General features: G+C 45.4%; 1 protein-coding gene and 1 long non-coding RNA gene across 2 annotated transcripts in view; one reads left to right on the forward strand and one right to left on the reverse strand.

Moving 5' to 3' along the window:
* LOC147009438 (uncharacterized) overlaps positions 1-6,013 on the forward strand; it is a 41,565-nt gene extending 35,552 nt beyond the window's left edge. The window contains exon 5 of the mRNA XM_085862084.1: positions 545-6,013. Coding sequence (XP_085718210.1) covers positions 545-1,401 — 857 coding nt within the window. The 3' untranslated portion in view covers positions 1,402-6,013. The remainder of the gene's footprint in view (positions 1-544) is intronic.
* A 10,322-nt stretch (positions 6,014-16,335) lies between these two features.
* The window catches only part of LOC147009439 (uncharacterized), an 11,412-nt gene continuing 6,794 nt past the window's right edge, over positions 16,336-20,953 (reverse strand). The window contains exon 2 of the long non-coding RNA XR_015052884.1: positions 16,336-17,219. This is a non-coding gene — a long non-coding RNA (uncharacterized LOC147009439). The remainder of the gene's footprint in view (positions 17,220-20,953) is intronic.

Below are 20,953 nucleotides of genomic sequence, written 5' to 3' on the forward strand. Positions count from 1 at the left end.
AGAGATGAGTGCAGCATTGATGTTCAAAGAGAGATGGGACTTCGTGGTCCTACAGTGAGGACCGTTCGTGACAATCGTGATTTGTGATGCTGATCCTGCTTTCAAGATCCTCTCAGCGAGCGAGCTCCATGCATGGAGGAGGCCAACATTCCTCGTGGTTGCAGCAGGTTGATCGGTATCTCAAGGAAATGGGGATAAGCCAGGAATCTGCCTGGGAGATGGCCAGACGGAGGCTCCTGGAGTACCGGAAGAAAGTGCACACAGCGACGTGTTGCACAGTTTGTGGAAATTCCTTTAATTAATCAAACAACCTTAAAATGCACATGAGAATTCACAACGGCATGTTCCCATACATACGCATGTTGAGATGTTATTTGCTTAATTAACACATGGGCTACACCTGTGTGGAAGCTGTTGCTTGGTGTCCCTCATTTAGCCAGGTGTTTCCATTCTTTCCCACTACCTGTACATGTTTGGGTATGCTTGTCAGAATGATATTATACGTATTGAACAGAATCTGACTTTTAAATTTTTTTATTTACAGGTGGATTCATTGAATCTCCAAGGAAGTCGACAGCTACTTTTATGAACGGCACAGACACACACCTGCAGACCGTGCAAAATGAAAAAAGGAAGAGGACTTTTTACAAACAAGACAAACCGAATAATGAAATGGTTGCAGAGAATAATTTTCACAAGGTTCACAAAGGAACTAAAGCTGAACATTCATGCAAATGCAAAACTTGTGGAAAATTGTTCAATCGGTCATCTAACCTAAAACTACACATGAGGGTTCACAGTGGAGAACGCCCTTACAAATGCACAGTTTGTGGAAAATCTTTTCTTCAGTCATTCAACCTTCAAAGGCACAAGAGAATTCACAATGTTGAAGCCCCGTACAAATGCACAAGTTGCGGAAAATATTTTGATCAGTCATCAAACCTTAGAATACACATGGGAATCCACAATGGAGAACGCCCATACAAATGCACAGTTTGTGGAAAATCCTTTACTCAATCAAACAACCTTAAAAGGCACATGAGAGTTCACAATGGGGAACGCCCGTACAAATGCTCAATTTGTGGAAAATCTTGTAATCAGTCATCGAACCTTAAAACACACATGAGGATTCACAATGATGAACGCCCGTACAAATGCTCAATTTGTGGGAAATCTTGTAATCAGGCATCCAACCTTAAATCACACATGAGATTTCATAATGATGAGTGCCCGCACAAATCCACCGTTTGCACAGAATCTTTCAATCGGCCATCCCACCTGAAAAAAACATGTGGAGATTCACAATGGAGATCGAGGAGGTTGCCAACAAGAGAAGTAGAGAATGTCCATACCAATGCAAAATTTGTGAAATATCCTTCATTAAATCGTTCAAGCTCATGAATACTTTTTTTTCCATTTTACCTCGTACTTGAGGCTCGTGGAAGAGCTAGTATTTGTACGCCGATAAGATCAGGACACAACAGGACAAAAGTACCAACTGAGAGAGGGGGGGGGGGACACCAAGAGCAGAGTTGAAGGCCACCATCGAGGCAGATGAGGACAAGCAATGGGTGTGATGAAGAATGAGAGGCAGGAGAGGATGCACAGGTTGGACAAGATGGACACAGAAGGAATCCCATCTTGTCTTCAATTGTTATAACCTTCCCACCCACGGTGCACTGAATCTTGTGGTGAAGCAGTTGCTTTGAAACAACTTGCCTTCTCTTCATTGAAGGCAAATCCGACTGAAAGCACTCTCTGTACATTCCAAAAAGTCCACAACAAGTGTTTGTTCACTCTCAAGGAGAGCCAGGAAAAAACACCATCTGTCCAACCTCAAGAATTAACTTTGAAACTTGTCTCCCGTCTCGAAAACCTGGTGGACTGATCAAGTCTGTTTCTGGAGTAAGCTCCCTCTCCGTCCCTTCCCTCTCTTCAAATGGCACCACAGCCAACTCTGCTCGTGAGAAGGCTGAATGCCTCAGTTCCATGTTTGCTTCCAAATCTTGTGTCCCCAACTCCTTACTCTCGGGAAACTGGACAAACAAAAAATCCTTCCCTCTCATCCCCAAATACTCTTGGACTCTGTATTTTGCACCCGAGAAGGTTCTTTCAACCCTCAACTCTGACTCCATCCACCACTGAACGGGATGGCATCAGCTCAGGTTTCTTAAAAACCTGCTCTTCAAATGCACATCCTCTCTCTACCCTTTACACCCTGTCATTTGCACTCAGTTATCTTCCATCCGCTTGGAAATCCACCAACATCACTTCACTGCACAACATAAAAAAAGAGCACAAATTGATCCCTTCAACTACAGATCTTTCTACAAATTGATCAGCAACGTTGTGCGATCCAATCATCAGCAAGGTCGTGGGACCCAATCATCAGCAAGGTCGTGCGATCCAATCATCAGCAAGGTCGTGCGATCCAATCATCAGCAAGGTCATAGAATCAACTTCCACATCCTCTTTAATCTCATTCTTCCAGGTCTTCAAGACAGCTGTTCACCACAATCTCAGATTGTCCCTGGTACTAAACCATGATATTTTGTATCCTCATTAACCCCACCCAAATCCAGCCTCCTTCCCATTTTCCAGTTTTCCCTCCTTGGAGTTTCCTTCTGTATCCATTTTGTCCAGCCCATGCATGCACGTTTTGCATCCTGGTTTTGTCTGTAATGTCCTGTTCTGTTCACTGTACTAACACCTCCACAAGATTTGACTGTATAAACAAAAACAAAAAAACTACCTCCCCTCCCCACCCCCAAAAGCCTTAACCTCCCCATCCAAACTCTATCCTACTTTGACTCTTTCCTCCCCCCAACTCCAAGGCATCAATCTCCTCTTCACATCAAGTCTTTGAACCACTCCCGAGCACAACTCAACTCCCCTCTCCAAATCCGTTCCATCTTTACTCTGCCCACTCATCCCGCACTCCTCATCGTCTTTCAGCTCATATAAGCAAAACATGCATTACCGCATAAAACGCATTTAACGCTTTCCATTCTCCTATCATGCGACTGACTTCACTGAAATCCATCATGGTTGCCTGTCCAACTTGCATTTTCAAGAGAACGTCGTTGGAAATAATAGCAAGGACATCCGTAACTTCCACGATAAAAACGCTACTTGATAGAATGCTACATAGTTATCTGGGAGGTGTATAAACAACACCATGCTGCCTCAATTGCTGAGGCCAATTTTCTCAAGGCCCATGACACCTATCAGCTCAAAATCCTTTTTTTTTTCCTGTCGCTGTAGTCATTTTTTATTGAAAGGAAAACTTAAAGGGAGGGCATGGCGACAAAGTTCTACGAGAGCCAGTGAAACAAACAAAATGTAGCAACTCCCCTCCCACCCCCCCAAAAAAAGAGGACTGAGAAAAATTTTGGAAAGGTATATCTGAAGATGAAAAAGAACACAACAAGGAATCAGGTTGGATGCAACACTTGGACAAGAAAAAGCAACATCTGCAGGAAATACACCCAATGATAATTTATGAAGAAAAAAAATTGAAAACATCTTGCAATTTGCAAAAGCACCGAACTTCAAATGCCCAGGTCCGAATAGGATTCCAAACTTCTGGCTGAAGCAATTATATGCTCTTCACCCTCACTACGCTCAAACTTTAACAAACTCATCCAAGGGGAACAGCCAATGGATGAATGGCTCACAGACGGCAACACTTTCAATCTCAAAATCTGATGAAACCCATCTACCCAACAAATATAGACCAATAACATGCCCGCCCACCAACAACATACAAACTTTTAACAGGTATAATCACCAATGTAATTTACGACCACCTCACTCAACAAGGAGCTTTAGAGGCAGAGCAGGAAGGAGTGAGGTGATCGTAAAGAGAGGATGCTATGGAACGACGGACCATTTATTGTAAAACAAAATCAGACTCGAAAACTGCAAGCTCCGACAAACCAACTTATCCACAGCCTGGAAAGATTATAAAAAAAAGCCTTTGACAGTGTCCCACATTCATGAATTATAAAATGCGTACAAGTATACAAAATGAACCCCCAGGTAGTCACTGATTGAAAAAAACAATGATGCTCTGGAACGCAACTCTGATACTACCTTACTTGGAAAGAAAGATTGAAATCTCAGCAGTAAAGATACGACATGGTATCTTACAAGGTGACAGCCTTCCTCACCCTCCCCTGCCCCCCCTTTCCTGTTTCGTCTGGCTCTGGGCCCACTGAGTAACCTCATCAATGAACAAGGGGACACGGATACGATCTGACATGCAACAGAAAAATGACCAAAGAAACAAGAAAGGTGATTCATCTAACTGTACATTGGATGATCTAAAACTCTTCGCCCTAAATGATAAGAAATTGTCATATCAATTAAAGCTATTAAAGCAGTGCTTGGAGGACATTCAAATGGAGTTTGGTCTTGCCAAATGCACATTCGTACAAGGAAAAACAAAAAGAACATAAAACATCTCAATCGATCAAAGTGTAACAATTCAGGAACTAAAAAAACAGAAGCATCTGACAAATACCTCGGAATAGAAGAAAGTCCCCAGGTACAACACAAAAAAAAAAAATGCGTAAAATAATCAGCAAAGAGTACCTCCGCATAACAAGACTCATGCTGAAGTCATCCCTCTCTACAAGAAACAAAACCAAAGCTATAAATGGTCTATCAGTCCCGGTATTCCAATACAGCTGTGCAATTGTAAACTGGCCACAATTGGAGATCAACAATCGAGACACTAAAACAAGGAAATTTATATTCACAAGATATTCCACAAAAACGAATGCATACCAAGGCTGTACTTACTGAGACGTGAAGAAGGTGGTGGTCTGATGGAGCTTATCTTATCTGGACATGGTGCTCAAACATAAAAAGGAAAAGTCAGAAATGTTGATTGAAGTTTAAGTTTCCAAGTACTTTGGACTAAATGTTACAGAAATCAGCAAAATGACCAAATACCAGGATCTGCAAAATGAGGTCAAGAGGACTTGGAAATTAAAGAAAGCTGAAATGATGCCAGTGATAGTCGGAGCAGCAGAAATGATAAAGAAAACCCTCACTGAGTATTTAAAAGTCATTCCAGGGAATATCACTACAATACAAGTGTAGGCTGCCAGAGGTTCAGTGAAGATTTTGAAAAGAGGCCTTGGAACGAGGTTGTGAGAACGAAGTTTCACAATTTTGTTCATGAATCATGATTCTCTACGAAAAGGAAATGGAGATTTTGAGTACTGGGAGAACTTCCTCCCACCTCCTGAAATCCGCAAATGGAGATAACAACCAATGAGGATCCCAATACAAAGGTACAGTTTGTAAAAAAAAACATTTTAGTCCTTCAGGCAATCTTAAAACATGCTCGAGAAATCAGAATGGCTTTCGAGTACATTGAGCAGAGAACCATCATTAAGGGTGTGCAGCCCTGTGGGTGCTCACCTTACGAGCCGAATGGCCCATCAACAACGAGCAGGAAAAAAACAATGAAATACTGGTCTTCTCCTCAATCATCTCTGATAACCACGTTCTGTGATTGTTGTATTGTTTAATTAGTTTCAAATTAAATTATTTTATGTGCACATATATCTCAAATTTACAATTTAATTCTCGCTTAAGTTTCCCCAAAAAGAGTCATGAACTCATTTTAATTGATGACAAATGCAATCCCTGGAGTTTCGGCTACATACATACATACACATCCATACATACACACACACCAACACACACATACATACATACATACAATAGTATGATGATGATGATTGCCACAACTCTACTGAGTGAAATCGCTATCAGTGACCACTATAGAGCAGCCACCATCCTGTGGGGAAAGCCACTTGATTGCCTTCAACCCAAGATTTCCCAATAATGGTGAACCCTCTTCAATGGAGGACACGCTTTTGAACTCAGACTTTCCAAGAAGTGAAAAAGGGATCCAGATCCCTCCTATTGAAAAATAATTTCAACAAAATGTTGAATTGTCGTGAAAATGTCTGTTTGAATAAAGTGACGTGTTGGAGCCATGACCACACCGATTTATTTAAATAAGATGACAATGTATACAAGAGTCACACGATATGTCAGTGTAGCGTGTTCACGATTCAGCGCAGGTCTTGGGTTTGATTACTGAAGGAACAAATCTGATAACAGCTGTTACTCTGATGCATTGCCAGCAAGGACTGATTCATTTCAATTGAGTTTCAGACATTGAATATGCCATGATACCTTTCTTCAAACTTGGCCTTTCATGTGTTGGTAGTCTGGTAACATTGCATACTTGGGGTGAGCAATGATCCCAAGAATGGTGAGGAAATTGACGTTTGGATAAACATGTAATTTAAATAGTTTCTCCAAGGTGTTGCTCTGGACACTTGTTGGTACTCCGCTCCACTGCCAAGGTCTGTGTCTGCACACAAGGCCACGTTAATTAGTTCCTGGCTCACTAACGTTCTCTATGTATGTAATCAGCATTTTACTCTAACCACTATCCTTTAGTGCTGGTAGGAGAGCCTGGATATGTGCATACTGACCTCTGAGCTGTCTTACCTTTGTTTGAATCTCAGCCCAGCTACAAACTGTCATCCTGGTTTTTCACATGCAGGGGGATTTCATCAATATGTGCATCATCTCTCGGATGGAGGTTAAGCTGGGTATCCTGTCTGTTAGTATCAGTTGGTGGACAATAAAGATCCCATGGTGTCTTTGGCGAAGAGTAGGCGAGTTATTACTGGCACCCTGAACAACTTCCAAATACCTGCACATTTGGTTGAGTAACCTGCGATGGAGTGTCGATCCACCCAGGATTATAATCTTCACCAAGAAACTGCTTTGACAGCACCGATGCCCTGTGTGGACCAAGAGCATGGTACCTGGTGATGAGTGTCCCAGAGCCAAGAAAATCTTAAACTCCAAGAAATTCTCACTTTGTCACATTGTCTGTTTGGAATGATTCAGTCCTGGAAAATGTCATGTGCTCATCCTGAACATCTGGTCCTGGTTGTTGTTTTTTTTGTTTCCTGATGTCCTTTTTGCTCGAAAAGAATAACTTCCAAAGCAAGGCAACCATTCTGTGCTTGTCGAGTCCAACTGATCAATTGATACCTGTGTTGTTTTATTAATTGGTAATTGTGATTATTAAGGCTATGGTACACCGAGGAGTAAATGAAAACAGGAAAGTTTACTCAGAGGTTCTGAAAAATAGAAACGGGATATTGGGTAAGCAGCTGAAAGCAAAGGGTTGTGAGGTCATGTTTTCTGGGATTCTCTCAAGATAAGGAAACAATATAGAAATTATGAGCAGAGAAATAGATGTCAACCAATGACTGGAAGAATGGTGTGGGGAGATGCCGATCAACCTGCTGCAACCACGAGGCTCGTGGTCGGCCCATTGGCCTCCTCCACTCACGAGACTCCCTCACTGAGAGAATCTGGTGAGCAGGATCAGCGTCAGGAAAACGAGCCACATGTCCACACAGCCACAGCTGATGCTCACGGACTATGCAGGTAACAAATCATGTAACAAACTATGCAGGTAACGAGATACACTTCTGGTCTTCGGGGATTTCAATGCATCGACTGGAAATGATAGGGATGGTTATGAGATGTGTGTTGGTCCCCATGGGTCAGGAACTATGAACCAGAATAGCACTAAGTTCCTTGACTTTGCAAGAAGTCATGGACTAAGGCTAGCCGGTTCATAGTATCAGCACCCACAAGCTCATCGCTGGACTTGGTATTCCAACGCTGGCGGTGTGGCAAAGGAGATTGACCATGTCCTCGTTGATGGTCGTTGGAGGATGATCCAGAACTGCAGGGTCAACCGGAGTGCTCAGTTCCTTAAATACCCACCACCGGCTTGTTGTAGCAACTCTGAAGTTGCACCTTAAATCTAGGAAAATGGTACCATCCGAGCCTAAGCTGGATGTTGGCAAGCTCAAGGATGAGAGGAGAGCTGAGGAGTTTGCAAACAAGCTGAGTAGAGGTTCGATCGATCTGATCTGTGATCAGGTCAGGTTCGATCTGTGACCTGCTACAGGTACCATGTAAACCTGTACTAACCTGTTCCATGGTCGGGTTGTTGGCGACTAAACCGTCTCCCCCACCAAGTTTTCTGGTGAGGAGGGTGTTTGGATATGGACACCCAGCAGGATTAAAAAGAAAACCTGTCAAAGGGTGGAGGAGCTCATTGTGAGCCACCGGCCATCCATATCTAGTGCCCAACTGTGTCTGCGGACGTCCTCCTGCAGTTGGGTTACTTTTTATGAGGAGGTAGGTGGCAGGATTTGCACTCCGGCCACCGTAAAACCCTTCATTCCGCAAAACGCAAAAAAATCTGAAAACACACTCCGTGGGAGTACCTCTTGTGCAGCTTCCCTTCGCAGGGCAGCTCACCGGATGACGGGATTGGGGCAAAGCCTTTGGGACCCCCAATCTTTGATGATAGGAGGGAAACCACGGCGTAACATCCCTGGGTCAGATTGCGGGTGAGTGTGTCAGAGTGATGCTGATGTGTCGTCCACCAGACAGCGGTCTCCTTGGGTTAACCTGAGGCGGTCCCTTCGGGTGGGTGCCTGGAATGTCCTATCCCGAAGAGAGGATGATCACCTGTCTCTGTTATCATCTGAGCTCAAGCGTTTGGACATCGGGATTGCAGCTCTCTCTGGGGTTCGGAGACCGGATTGCAGCGAGATAATGGTGGGTGGTTACACCTACTATTGGTCTGGTCGCTCTGATGGTTACCATACCCAAGGAGTTGCTGTAGCTGTGTCCAATAAGCTGACCCCAATGATAATTGAGGTAACACCAGTCAACGAGCGTATTATGAGATTAAGGATTCGTCACTCCTTGGGTGTCATTTCCCTGGTCTCTGTTTATGCTCCGACTGAGGCGAGTGATCTCACCGTGAAGGATGCATTCTACGCCACGCTCGAGTCTGTGGTTGATCAATGCCCCAGACGAGATACACTTCTTGTCTTGGGGGATTTCAATGCATCGACTGGAACTGATAGGGATGGTTATGAGATGTGTGTTGGTCCCCATGGGTCAGGAACAATGAACCAGAATAGCACTAAGTTCCTTGAGTTTGCAAGAAGTCATGGACTTAGGGTGGCTGGTTCATGGTTTCAGCGCCCACAAGCTCATCGCTGGACTTGGAATTCCAACGCTGGCGGTGTGGCAAAGGAGATTGACCATGTCCTCATTGACGGTCGTTGGAGGATGCTCCAGAACTGCAGGGTCTACCGGAGTGCTCAGTTCCTCAATACTGACCACAGGCTTGTTGTAGCAACTCTAAAGCTGCACCTTAAATCCTGGAGAATGGTACCATCCCAGCCTAGGCTGGATGTTGGCAAGCTCAGGGATGAGAGAGTAGCTGAGGAGTTTGCGAACAGGCTGAGTGGACACTTGGGGGGTCTGGGTGCTTTGGGGGGTCCTGAAGAGTTGTGGAGCGCCTTCAAGACCACCGTCCTTGATGTTGCCGGTGGATGTCTTGGAGCTCACCGCAGGGCAAAGAAGAATTTTGTCTCTCAAGGGACACTGGATACCATTGACCAGAGTCGCAGGGCCAGGCTGAATGGCAGAGCTGAGCTGTTCAGGGAGCTGAGGCGTAAAACGGTACGTGCACTGAGGGTGGACAAGGAGGCCTTTGTGCGAGGAATCTGTGAGGGGGTAGAGCATCACCTGTGGACAGGTGATTCTCATCCCGCTTACAGGGGAATTCGCGCATTGCGTTCATCCAAGCCCATCCCTCGGAGCACTGCAGTTCGAGCAGAGAGTGGTAGGCTCTTGACAGAGGAGTCTGAAGTGAAGGCCCGCTGGGCCGGTTACTTTGAGCGGTTGTACCAGGCTGATCCCCCAGCTGTCGAGTTGGACGTCAAGGGTGTTACAGTCCCTGTTGCTGACCCTCGAATCAACTGTGGTCCACCTTCGCTTGTGGAAACATGGGCTGCGGTGAACCAGTTGAAACGGGGCAAAGCTCCAGGGATCTGTGGCATCCATGCCGAACTTCTCAAGGCTGGTGGAAATGCTGCACTCATGTCGTTGCATGCAGTTTTGTGCTCTGCCTGGAACACAGGCATCATCCCAACTGACTGGAAGAGGGGCCTTGTTGTCCCTCTCTGGAAAGGGAAGGGTGATCGCCAAGACTGCAACAACTACCGAGGGGTGACGCTGCTCTCAGTGCCCGGCAAGGTCTTTGCTAGGATAATTCTTGATAGGGTTCGCCACCATCTGCTTGAGCACCAGCGTCCAGAGCAGTCAGGCTTTACACCAAAGAGGTCAACGATTAACCGTATCCTTGCCCTTCGTGTCCTCACCGAACGCAGACGAGAGTTTCGGCAGGGGCTGCTTGCAGCCTATGTTGATCTCTGTAAAGTGTTCGATTCAGTGAATCGAGATGTCCTCTGGAGGATTCTTGGTCTTCGTGGGGTGCCACCAAAACTGATTGATCTGATGTTTGAACTCTACTCTGGTACTGAGAGTGCTGTGAAGTGTGGTGGTACCATCTCTGACTTATTTCCAGTTGTTACTGGAGTTCGTCAGGGGTGTGTACTGGCCCCCACACTTTTCAGTACTTGTATGGACTGGATTTTAGGGAGGATGTCGGAGAGATCAAGCTGCGGCGCATCGTTTGGGAATGTCAAGATCTCGGACCTTGATTTTGCAGATGATGCAGTCATCTTTGCGGAGACTTTAGACATCCTTTTAGGGGCCCTCGAAGTGCTGAAAGAGGAGTCGGAGCCGCTGGGATTACGGGTTTCTTGGGTCAAAACTAAGATCCAGGCTTTTGGTGACATCTTGGATGCTGCTGTCCTGTCTGTGCCTGTTTGTGGTGAGGATGTTGAGGTTGTGGAGAGATTCACTTACCTTGGCAGTGATATTCATGTCTCTGCTGGCTGCGAGTCAGAGGTCAATAGACGTCTGGTTCGGGCCTGGGGAGTCATGGATTCACTGGATCATGGGGTGTGGCGCTGCCGGTACCTGTGCGGGAGGACGAAAGTCCGAGTGTTCAGGTCCTTGGTACTTCCAGTCTTGCTCTATGGATGCGAGACTTGGACTCTGACCAAGGATCTGAGACGGAGACTTAATTCCTTTGGTACCAGGTCTCTTTGGAGAATCCTTGGCTATTGCTGGTTGGATTTTGTGTCCAACGAGCGGTTGCTGAGAGACTCGGATGAGATTTGTTACCTGCATAGTCCGTGAGCGTCAGTTGCGGCTGTATGGACATGTGGCTCGCTTTCCTGACGCTGATCCTGCTCACCGGATTCTCTCAGTGAGGGAGTCTCATGAGTGGAGGAGGGCAGTGGGCCGACCACACGCCTCGTGGTTGCAGCAGGTTGACCATCATCTCAAGGAGATGGGGATGGGCCTGGCATCTGCCTGGGGGATTGCCAGACGGAGGCCCCTGGAGTACCGGCGGAAAGTGGACGCAGCGACGCGCTGTTCTGGCACATGCTCCCTTACCTGAGTCGAGATTTGGGGGGTCTAGGTGCTTTGGGAGGTCCTGAAGAGTTGTGGAGTGCCTTCAAGACCACCGTCCTTGATGTTGCCGGTGGATGTCTTGGAACTCACCATAAGGCAAAGAAGAATTTTGGCTCTCAAGGCACACTGGATAGCATTGACCAGAGTCGCAGGACCAGGCTGAATGGCAGAGCTGAGCTGTTCAAGGAGCTGAGGCGTAAAACTGTACGTGCACAAACGGTGGACAAGGAGGCCTATGTGCGAGGAATCTGTGAGGGGGTAGAGCATCACCTGTGGTCAAGTGATTCTCATCCTGCTTACAGTGGAATTCTTGCATTCCGTTCATCCAAGCCCATCCCACGGTGTACTGCAGTTAGAGCAGAGGGTGGTGGGCTCTTGACAGAGGAGTCCAAAGTGATGGCCCGCTGGGCCTGTTACTTTGAGCGGTTGTACCAGGCTGATCCACCAGCTGTTGAGTTGGAAGTCAGGGGTGTTGCAATCCCTGTTGCTGACCCTCCAATCAACTGTGGTCCACCTTAGCTTGTCGAAACACAGGCTACAGTGAACTGGTTGAAATGGGGTAAAGCTCCAGGGATCTGTGGCATCCATGCTGAATTTCTCAAGGCTGGTGGAAATGCTGCACTTGCGTCATTGCATGCAGTTCTGTACTCTGCCTGGAACACAGGCATCATCCCAACAGACTGGAAGAGGGGCCTTGTTGTCCCTCTCTGGAAAGGGAAGGGTGATTGCCAAGACTGCAGTAACTACCGAGAGGTGATGCTACTCTCAGTGCCGGGCAAGGTCTTTGCTCAGATAATTATTGATAGGGTTCGCCACCATCTGCTTGAGTACCAGTGTCCAGAGCAGTCAGGCTTTACACCAAAAAGGTCAACGATTGACCGTATCCTTGCTCTTCAGGTCCTCGCCGAACGCAGATGAGAGTTTCGGCAGGGGCTGCTTGTAGCCTATGTTGATCTCTGTAAAGCGTTCGATTCAGTGAATCGGGATGCCCTCTGGAGGATAGTCGGTCTTCGTGGGGTGCCACCAAAACTGATCGATCTGATGTCTGAACTCTACTCTGGTACTGAGAGTGCTGTGAGATGTGGTGGTACCATATCAGACTTCTTTCCAGTTGTTGCTGGAGTTCGTCAGGGGTGTGTACTGGCCCCAACATTTTTCAGCACTTGTATGGACTGGATTCTATGGAGGATGTCGGAGAGATCAAGCTGCAGTGCATCGTTTGAGAATGTCAAGATCTCTGACCTTGATTTCGCAGATGATGCAGTCATCTTTGCGGAGACTTTAGATATCCTTTCTGGGGTCCTCGAGGTGCTGAATGAGGAGTCAGAGCCGCTGGAATTACGGGTTTCCTGGGTCAAAACTAAGATCCAGGTTTTCAATGACATCTTGGATGCTGCTGTCCTGTCTGTGCCTGTTTGTGGTGAGGATGTTGAGGTCGTGGAGAGATTCACTTGCCTTGGCAGTGATATTCATGTCTCTGCTGCCTGTGAGTCAGAGGTCAATAAACGTCTGGGTCGAGCCTGGGAAGTCATGGATTCACTGGATAATGGGGTGTGGCGCTGCCGGTACCTGTGCGGGAGGACGAAAGTGTGAGTCTTCAGGTCCTTGGTGCTTCCAGTCTTGCTCTATGGATGCGAGACTTGGACTCTGGCAAAGGATCTGAGATGGAGACTTAATTCCTTTGGTACCAGGTCTCTTCGGAGAATCCTTGGCTATCGCTGGTCGGACTTTGTGTCCAATGAGCGGTTGCTGAGAGAGAGTCAAATGAGATTTGTTACCTGCATAGTCCGTGAGCGTCAGCTGCGCCTGTATGGACATGTGGCTCGTTTTCCTGATGCTGATCCTGCTCACCAGATTCTCTCAGCGAGGGAGTCTCCTGAGTGGAGTAGGCCAATGGGCCGACCACGTGCCTGGTGGTTGCAGCCGGTTGACCGGCATCTCAAGGAGATGGGGATGGGCCAGGCATCTGCCTGGGGGATGGCCAGACGGAGGCCCATGGAGTACCGGAGGAAAGTGGACGCAGCAACGTGCTACTCCGGCGCATGTTCCCATACCTGACCTGACCGTCAATGTATTCTCTGGACAAGCGTACTGGATCCACTTTGCTCACTGAGGCAGATTTACCCTCGATTCTTTAAATCTATTTATTACTAAAACTCATCTTGTGCGTGCATATATATATATATATATATATATATATATATATATATATATATATATATATATATATGTATATATACATTATATTATATATCTCTATTATAATACCAAGCTTGCACACTGAAAACTCTGCTCGCCATCACACGATCCCTATGAAATTGCTGTGGCACTTCGCGGACATGCCGACAATGTTTGGGAAGTCTTGGCATTCCATAGTACCACTTGCATTTTGCACAATGCATATTTTTGTCATTCCCCGTGTATGTTCTGTCGTCTGCTACCAGCTATGTTATACTGCTATCCCGTGCATGTGCAGGGGTATCGCAAGTATATATATATATATATATATATATATATATATATATATATATATATATATATATATATATATGTATATATATATATATATATATATATATATATATATATATTGTTATGGAAATGGCCCTTGGTATGCTACTAAATATAGGATTAGCTCATATCCCCCATTAATTGCATGTTTAGCCAGGCTGTTCAGTATAATGGACGTTACATATGTGTCGGGAGGTGTCACATGCTGTTATTTGTTTGTGCAGTGGTGGTGTGCCGAGGGCTTCTTCTTCTTCCTTCCCCTCTCCGGACGAGGCCCCGCCCAGTCGGCTGAGAGGGAGTGGCCAAAAAGAAGAAGTAAAACTAAGGGGAGGAGTTTGTCGACTTCGAAAAGGGGAGGAGCCGGTGGGCAGCTTACGAAGACCTCTTGGAGTGGTTCAGTTTGGGAGAAGTACAAAAACTGCAGTCGGTTTCGAGGCATGATCGGGCTTTGAGGCGAGGAGGAAAGGAAAAGGTGGAAAAGAACTTAGAGGACCTGGCTGCTGAGTGACTCTGGAGTCGGCTTCGAGAGGAGGTGATCGACAGGTTCAACTTGCATCTAACGACGGAGCCTCTGACTGTCCCGACTCACCTCACGGCTCGACGACGTTTTGGAATCCCATGGACCCAGCCTGCCGGAGCCCGGCACCCCGATTTGGCCTTGTCTGGTGAACAGGCCAGGCCTGGACTTGTATGCTGGACCTTGAGAGAAATCAGCTGAAACCCATCATCGACCTGACGGTCTGGTGCAGTCGACCTCGTGAGGTTTGAACGCGCCGAGGCTGCGTGCGCGGGCGCTGCCGGGAGCAAGAGTACGACGCCTCCATTTCGCCACGCGGCGTGTTCGAGCTTGGGGCTCTAATCCGTAGACATCGGCTTGTTACGAGCGACATTTGTGCTTTTGACACTTTCTTCTCGTCCATGAAACATTACCAAGTACTCTGTCTTGTCTGCATGCTGTCTGTCTGTCTTGTCTGCATGTTATTTAAGGTATATCTCGGTAGGGACCCCCTCAAAACCCGTAATCCGTAGTTCCCTAGTTAAGAACGGGTTCTAGATTAATTAAAACATTGTCGTGAATATTTTGCTTGTGTTGTGTTCTCCGATGTTCCCCAATAAATCTGGTTGATTCGTATGAAGTTGCCGCTATGGATTAATTTGTGTCGCGTCGAGGAATGATCCGTTTGATTGGTATATAAAACTAAAATGGTTACAGACTGGCAGAAAACGCTCGGCATCTGACAAAACCAGTCTGCAACCGGGGTCTGTTTCCCCAACTGGTAAGGTCCAGGATTACGTTGGTATCGTGATTGAAGACGCGTGACCCGAGGCCTGTGCCGATCCAGCCGGCGTTATAAACCCCGGAGACGGCGGTGGTGAGGGTGGCGCCAAGAGTTGGGTGAGAATCCCGCCACCCCGGATCCGCAACAATATGTATGTTCCCGAAATACGGCCAAAACGGTACAGGATAGCGCAAATATTTTCAGGCCACCTTCTCTACCATTCGCCTGCGGTGTGCAGTATCAAGTTTCGTTCAAATCGGGTAACGGAAAAAATTATTAAAAAATCAATTCCGATTCAGTCAAGTACTCTTCAGGAGAATTTGATCAATGCAAACAACCTCAGTGGTATAGTTCGCTGAAGCTACCATTTTTTTTTCTTGAAATGATTTGTTTGTTCAACCGCTGTCACAACGGGAACCCAACGGGTTCACGGGTCGTCGAGTTGGTCCTAAAATTCATAACGGAAAAGGGATGGACAGTATAAAGTCCCTCTTATTTTTTATTGAATTTTATCACCATTATATTTTTGTTTTCGGTTGTAACCATAAATTCGGTTGCGTGGCGTTTATCGAGCCTTGCGGCTCTGACAATGCCAGTAAGCATAAAGAAAGAAGAAGAAGATGAACAAGCACTCGGCTGATCGAATGCTTGGCGGTCCACATGTGATGAAAGGCTGCTTTAAAAGTCTCTTGTTCCAAATCTTCCATGAATACCCTCTCCTCTATGGAGGTTAAAGCCATCAGCTCTCACAACCAACTCTATTTACTTGTTTGCACATCCACTCTCTCCACGGAGGTCAAAACTATCTCTTGTTGTACGGAGGTTAAGCTGTTCTGCCCTCCTCAACTGACTTCACTCAGTTTCTACATTCTCTCACTATGGAGGTCAGGACTACCTGTAGTTGTTTTCCCTAGAATGCATATGTACAATGACGTCAGCGGCCACAAACAGCTGGAGCGTTAATTATCCTTAAGCTCTTCAGGTGTTGTTTTGCAAGTAAATGAAAGAACAGAGACCACTGCAGACCTAATAATTTCCTCCATTGGGTCCAAATGGGTCGTTTTTGCAGGAATTGAAAAGAACGAGTCTTTATTTTTCACGCGTACAAACAACCAATTAGGAATCTTTTGTACAAATCAAAAGGTAATTCTGATCAATTATTTTGAAGTAATGGTGATTCATGACGTGTGGACAGGGGGGGAAATGGTGTCGGATATGGAATGGAAAAGGATGGAGGGGGAGGTTTGACACGCTAAGAACAGGATCTTGAGGATGGCTTCCCAGGAGATATGGGCTTCAAAGGTGAACGTGGCGAGGGACCGGTGATGGATGGGCAGGTGGACCCGTAGAAGGATCCAAAGATGTATTGATAGATGGAGGGAGTAGAGAGAAGTTGAACATTCTAACCCACCACGCATCTCCCTTACAAGTCACTCTCCACAAAAGGTAGGTAATCTATCTCACATAAACTAAAGAAATATCTGTCAGAAAAATGCTACGTGCCTCTGATTGTAGATGAGGGTGTTTTCCATAACCACAACACTACCCCTTCCCCTTACCAGACTCGTCCCGAGTCAGCCATCGCGTGTGTGCACACCACGGGTGTAGGTCCCCTGAGTATGCCTTATCTATAAATCCCTGAGAGTGACATTTTCTTTGTACAAGGAGAGTTTCATACATGTCGGAAAAGTAATGTAATACATGTCTAAACTAATGCGCCGTGTCCATTTACTCTACCCATTCACATGACGTGGTCAACTTACCCTTACACATTTCTAAATTTAATCATGATACCTAAACACATATTCAGGTGGCATCAAACACTTCACATTATTTACACCCTACTCTGGTCACAAATCTGGAAAAAAAGAAAATGAAAAAGAGGGTCCTCCTGTCCTCCCTGGGCAGCAAGTCGACTGCAACAGTACTCTTCAGCCCCCATCAGGGCCACAAAATCTAAAAAAAACACAAGCAGTCGCAGGGGGTTGGCGTGGCCACAACAAAAGTGGTCCTTGGCCAACAATAGTCCTATCAATGGCTGACAGCAGTTCAGCATGGCCACAACACAATTGGTCCTTGGTGCAAAATGATGGCAAGCGGCATGCAGGCACAATAAGGGCTACAGGCAACAGTCAAAGGCATGGCAAATGCAACAGCAGTGCAGACCAGCAGGCATCACTGGTGTTGTCCACATACCTGAGGAAGGTGGCGGTGCAAGCCAATCCGATGACCGGCTCAGACCTAATCTAACCATCCCCTCTCAGTCCTGCTCTATCCCTCACCACATTCTAAATTGTCCCTATGTCTTTTAAAGGTTGACTGCTGGATCCCATTATGTCAAGCCAATTCCTACCTCAAATCCCTCTCACCCCCTAAGGATCCTTTCAGAGGAAAAGGTAAATCTGTGGGAACTTCAGCGCAACTTCAAGGTGCATCTGCAGGTCTGTAGGTCCCCCAGCATTCCAGGCAGGCAAGTACAGCGGCCGGCGATTATTCAAGTGATGTATGGTGAGGAAAATACAATGTGCCAATTTTATGAAAGGAGTTCAGTGAGTGTCTTGCTAACACACCTAACCCTTAAACACTGACAAAGTGAATTTTCTTCCACAGTAGGGAGACCTTTGGTGACCCAAGGAGAGGCCAGGGGTGCCTGAGGTCAAAAGTGCCTGAATTGTGAAAACCCTCTCTGGCGGGACATACAGCAAGGAGGCTGTTTTGCCGCTGGAGGCCAAGAAGTCGTATTGCGGGCACCACAGCCTGAAGCACCCTCTCCATCTTGTTTGTGCAAAGACCTCCCCATTGCTGATTTGAGGGCCACACCTGCAGTACGTAAAAGATGAAGCCATGGCTTTGCGGGGAATGTGATGGTTGTTGTGTATTAATGTGGGTACGTTCCACTTGGTCCCGTGCAACTTGATATGGGCTATTGAGGGAAGGTAGCCCACGAAATTGGCAAGGTTGCTTGAAATTGGGAATTTGGGCTCAGTTTAGAGTTGGAGCAGGTTACATCCACTGGGGGGGTGTGGTGAAGCAGTGGGGTTTGATTGGTTAAGTTAAATTGTCATTAAGGTTGGCCTATTGATTGTGTTTTGGAGTCATTCTCTCCCCTGCCCCAGGACATCGGAGGGAGAAAACAGGGAAGAAACTGTGCATAAAAATTGTTCATTTTTTAATTGTTTCAACTAAGGAGATAGTACGGCAAGGAGAATGGGTAGGTTAGCTGCAGTTCGCATCCCACAGCCCTCCTGATTTATTTATTTGAGGTTAATTAGGTGTGAGTTTGCAAGTGTTAAGGCTGGAGCTGTTGAACCTGCAGTGAACATTGCAAGAGCTGTGGTTCCAGGTAGGGAGGGGGCTGTGTTATGTTTGCAGGAGGGGGGGGGTGGTAGATATTACCTTAGAATATGTAGGAATTGTAAAGTCTCGTATGATCCATGTAAGTGTTGTTAGCCAGCCAATATCGATGTAACGAAGTAGAGAAATGTAGCTTAAGGATTGTCTTGTTTGAATGTGCACCACATGAAGGCTGGTGCTCGTAATCATTGATTAGTTTTTAAGGTAATGGAATCGTACTTGCAACCTTCTGTAATCCACAGGTGAGGTGCCATGGTGGGGGCTTGGCAACATTCAGAAAGGCATATCCTGGTGAAGAGAGAGAAGGAGGGACTTTGAAAGGGGCAGCGTTGTCCAGAGAGCGAGGGGAGGAGTTTTCGATGCCTCCTGAGGGGAGGCATTTTGGATCATCTCCGGATACTACGGGGCTTGCGAGGTTGGTTGGGTGCAGGAACAGTGAGTTTTTTGGCACTCCTGAAAGGAATGTTTTGCATGCTCATGCTCCTGCATTAAATAATTCTGGCTGCCAGACCGTGTGTCCGATCAGGTTGAAATTTAAAACTTATATTTCAATCTCTACCATATCATAATTTTGAAGTTTCACGTCAATTGATGCAGCAGTTCAAAGAGATAAGTTTTTAAATATTTTCCTTCAATACAATATGGCTGCTAAACTATGTGTCCTATCAATTATTCATGAACAACCTGGTATATCATAGGCTTGGGGAACATGTGTGTGAATTTTCTTGTTGTTCTGGAGAAGAAGATTTTTTAAAGGTCTTAGGGTAAATCTAATATGGCTGCCAGACCATGTGACGTCATAGGTGGGGAACTTTTTGTTCCTCATTGATAGGTGGTCAAATCTGTAAAGTTTCTCTTTGATCTGTTAAGCTGTTTCAGAGAAGAAATTTTTGAAGGTTTTTGAAAACAAAAATAAAATATGGCTGACAAACCATGTGACTGATGTCATAATTATATTTCTGTTGATCAATTTATCCATTGATGACCCTCAACATTTTTATACTGACCGGAGGTGGTGTTCTACCAATGCAATTATGCCATCATAACGAAGGCAACTGCGACATTACAAAAAAAAAAAACAATCACATTCCCGATGGAGAATACTTGACATGTGCCAAGTTTCAATTTGTTCCACGGAGCGGTTTCGGAGATACAGAAGTCCAGCGTTCTCTTTTTTTCTAACATGGCTGCCACAACACATAACCTATGACGTCACAATTATCAATAAAACATTCTGCATGAGTAGTCGCACCAATGGTGAAAATTTCGTGTCCCGACAAGCGGTTCCAGAGTAAAGGGAGTATCAAAAGGCAGACACATACGTATGCACCAATATACGGGACCGATTGGTTAACCCCGCTTTTTGCACAAGCTAACTGGCTAACAAAATAAATATCTGTCTGGAGAAAATCCTACGTGATTTTGAATACATATGGGGATCTTTTCCATCACCGAAACAATATATATATATATATATATATATATATATATATATATATATATATATATATATATATATCTTTATATATATATATATATATATATCTATATATATATATATCTTTATATATATATATATATATATATATATATATATATATATCTTTATATATATATATATATATATATATATATATATATATATATATATATATATATATATCTTTATATATATATATATTTGTATATATCTTTATATATATATATATATATATATATATATATATATATATATATATATATATATATATATATATATATATATATATATATATCTTTATATATATATATATATATATATATATATATATATATATATATATATATATATATATATATATATATATATATATATATATATATATATATATATCGCTGCGGATTTCGCGCCCGCCGGCGTGCGGCGGCCACGTAACTCGAATCGCGGCACGCCGCCCCCACCGGACGGACAATCCAGTCGTGACCCTCTCGACTAACGCCGGGAACCAGTCACGGGTGGACCTTTCGGTCTCACCGCATCGAGCCAATCAGCCCCGCGTGGGATAGGGTTGCTCGCCAAATTCGACCTACCTAAGTACCCACGCGGAGGGTAGACCGGGCGATCGCACCTCGCCGCAGGTCGACTTCGGACACGGGCCACTTGGCGACCCGTTCCGTACTATCAGAATAACCGAGCGGTGTTATCGTCGACCTCGACGGTTCGATTAATTATCGGGCGTATTCAGCCCACTACCAACCCTTTACGTGAGGCAAGATGGGGATTCAATGGGAGAAAAAGACGAAGCGAAGCGGGAGAACAGTTCAACAATAAAGCACATTTATTCGCGGCACACGGG

This window comes from Eptatretus burgeri, chromosome 17, assembly GCF_056783735.1.
Source record: "Eptatretus burgeri isolate ZD-2024b chromosome 17, Ebu_testis_v1, whole genome shotgun sequence".
NCBI lineage: Eukaryota > Metazoa > Chordata > Myxini > Myxiniformes > Myxinidae > Eptatretus > Eptatretus burgeri.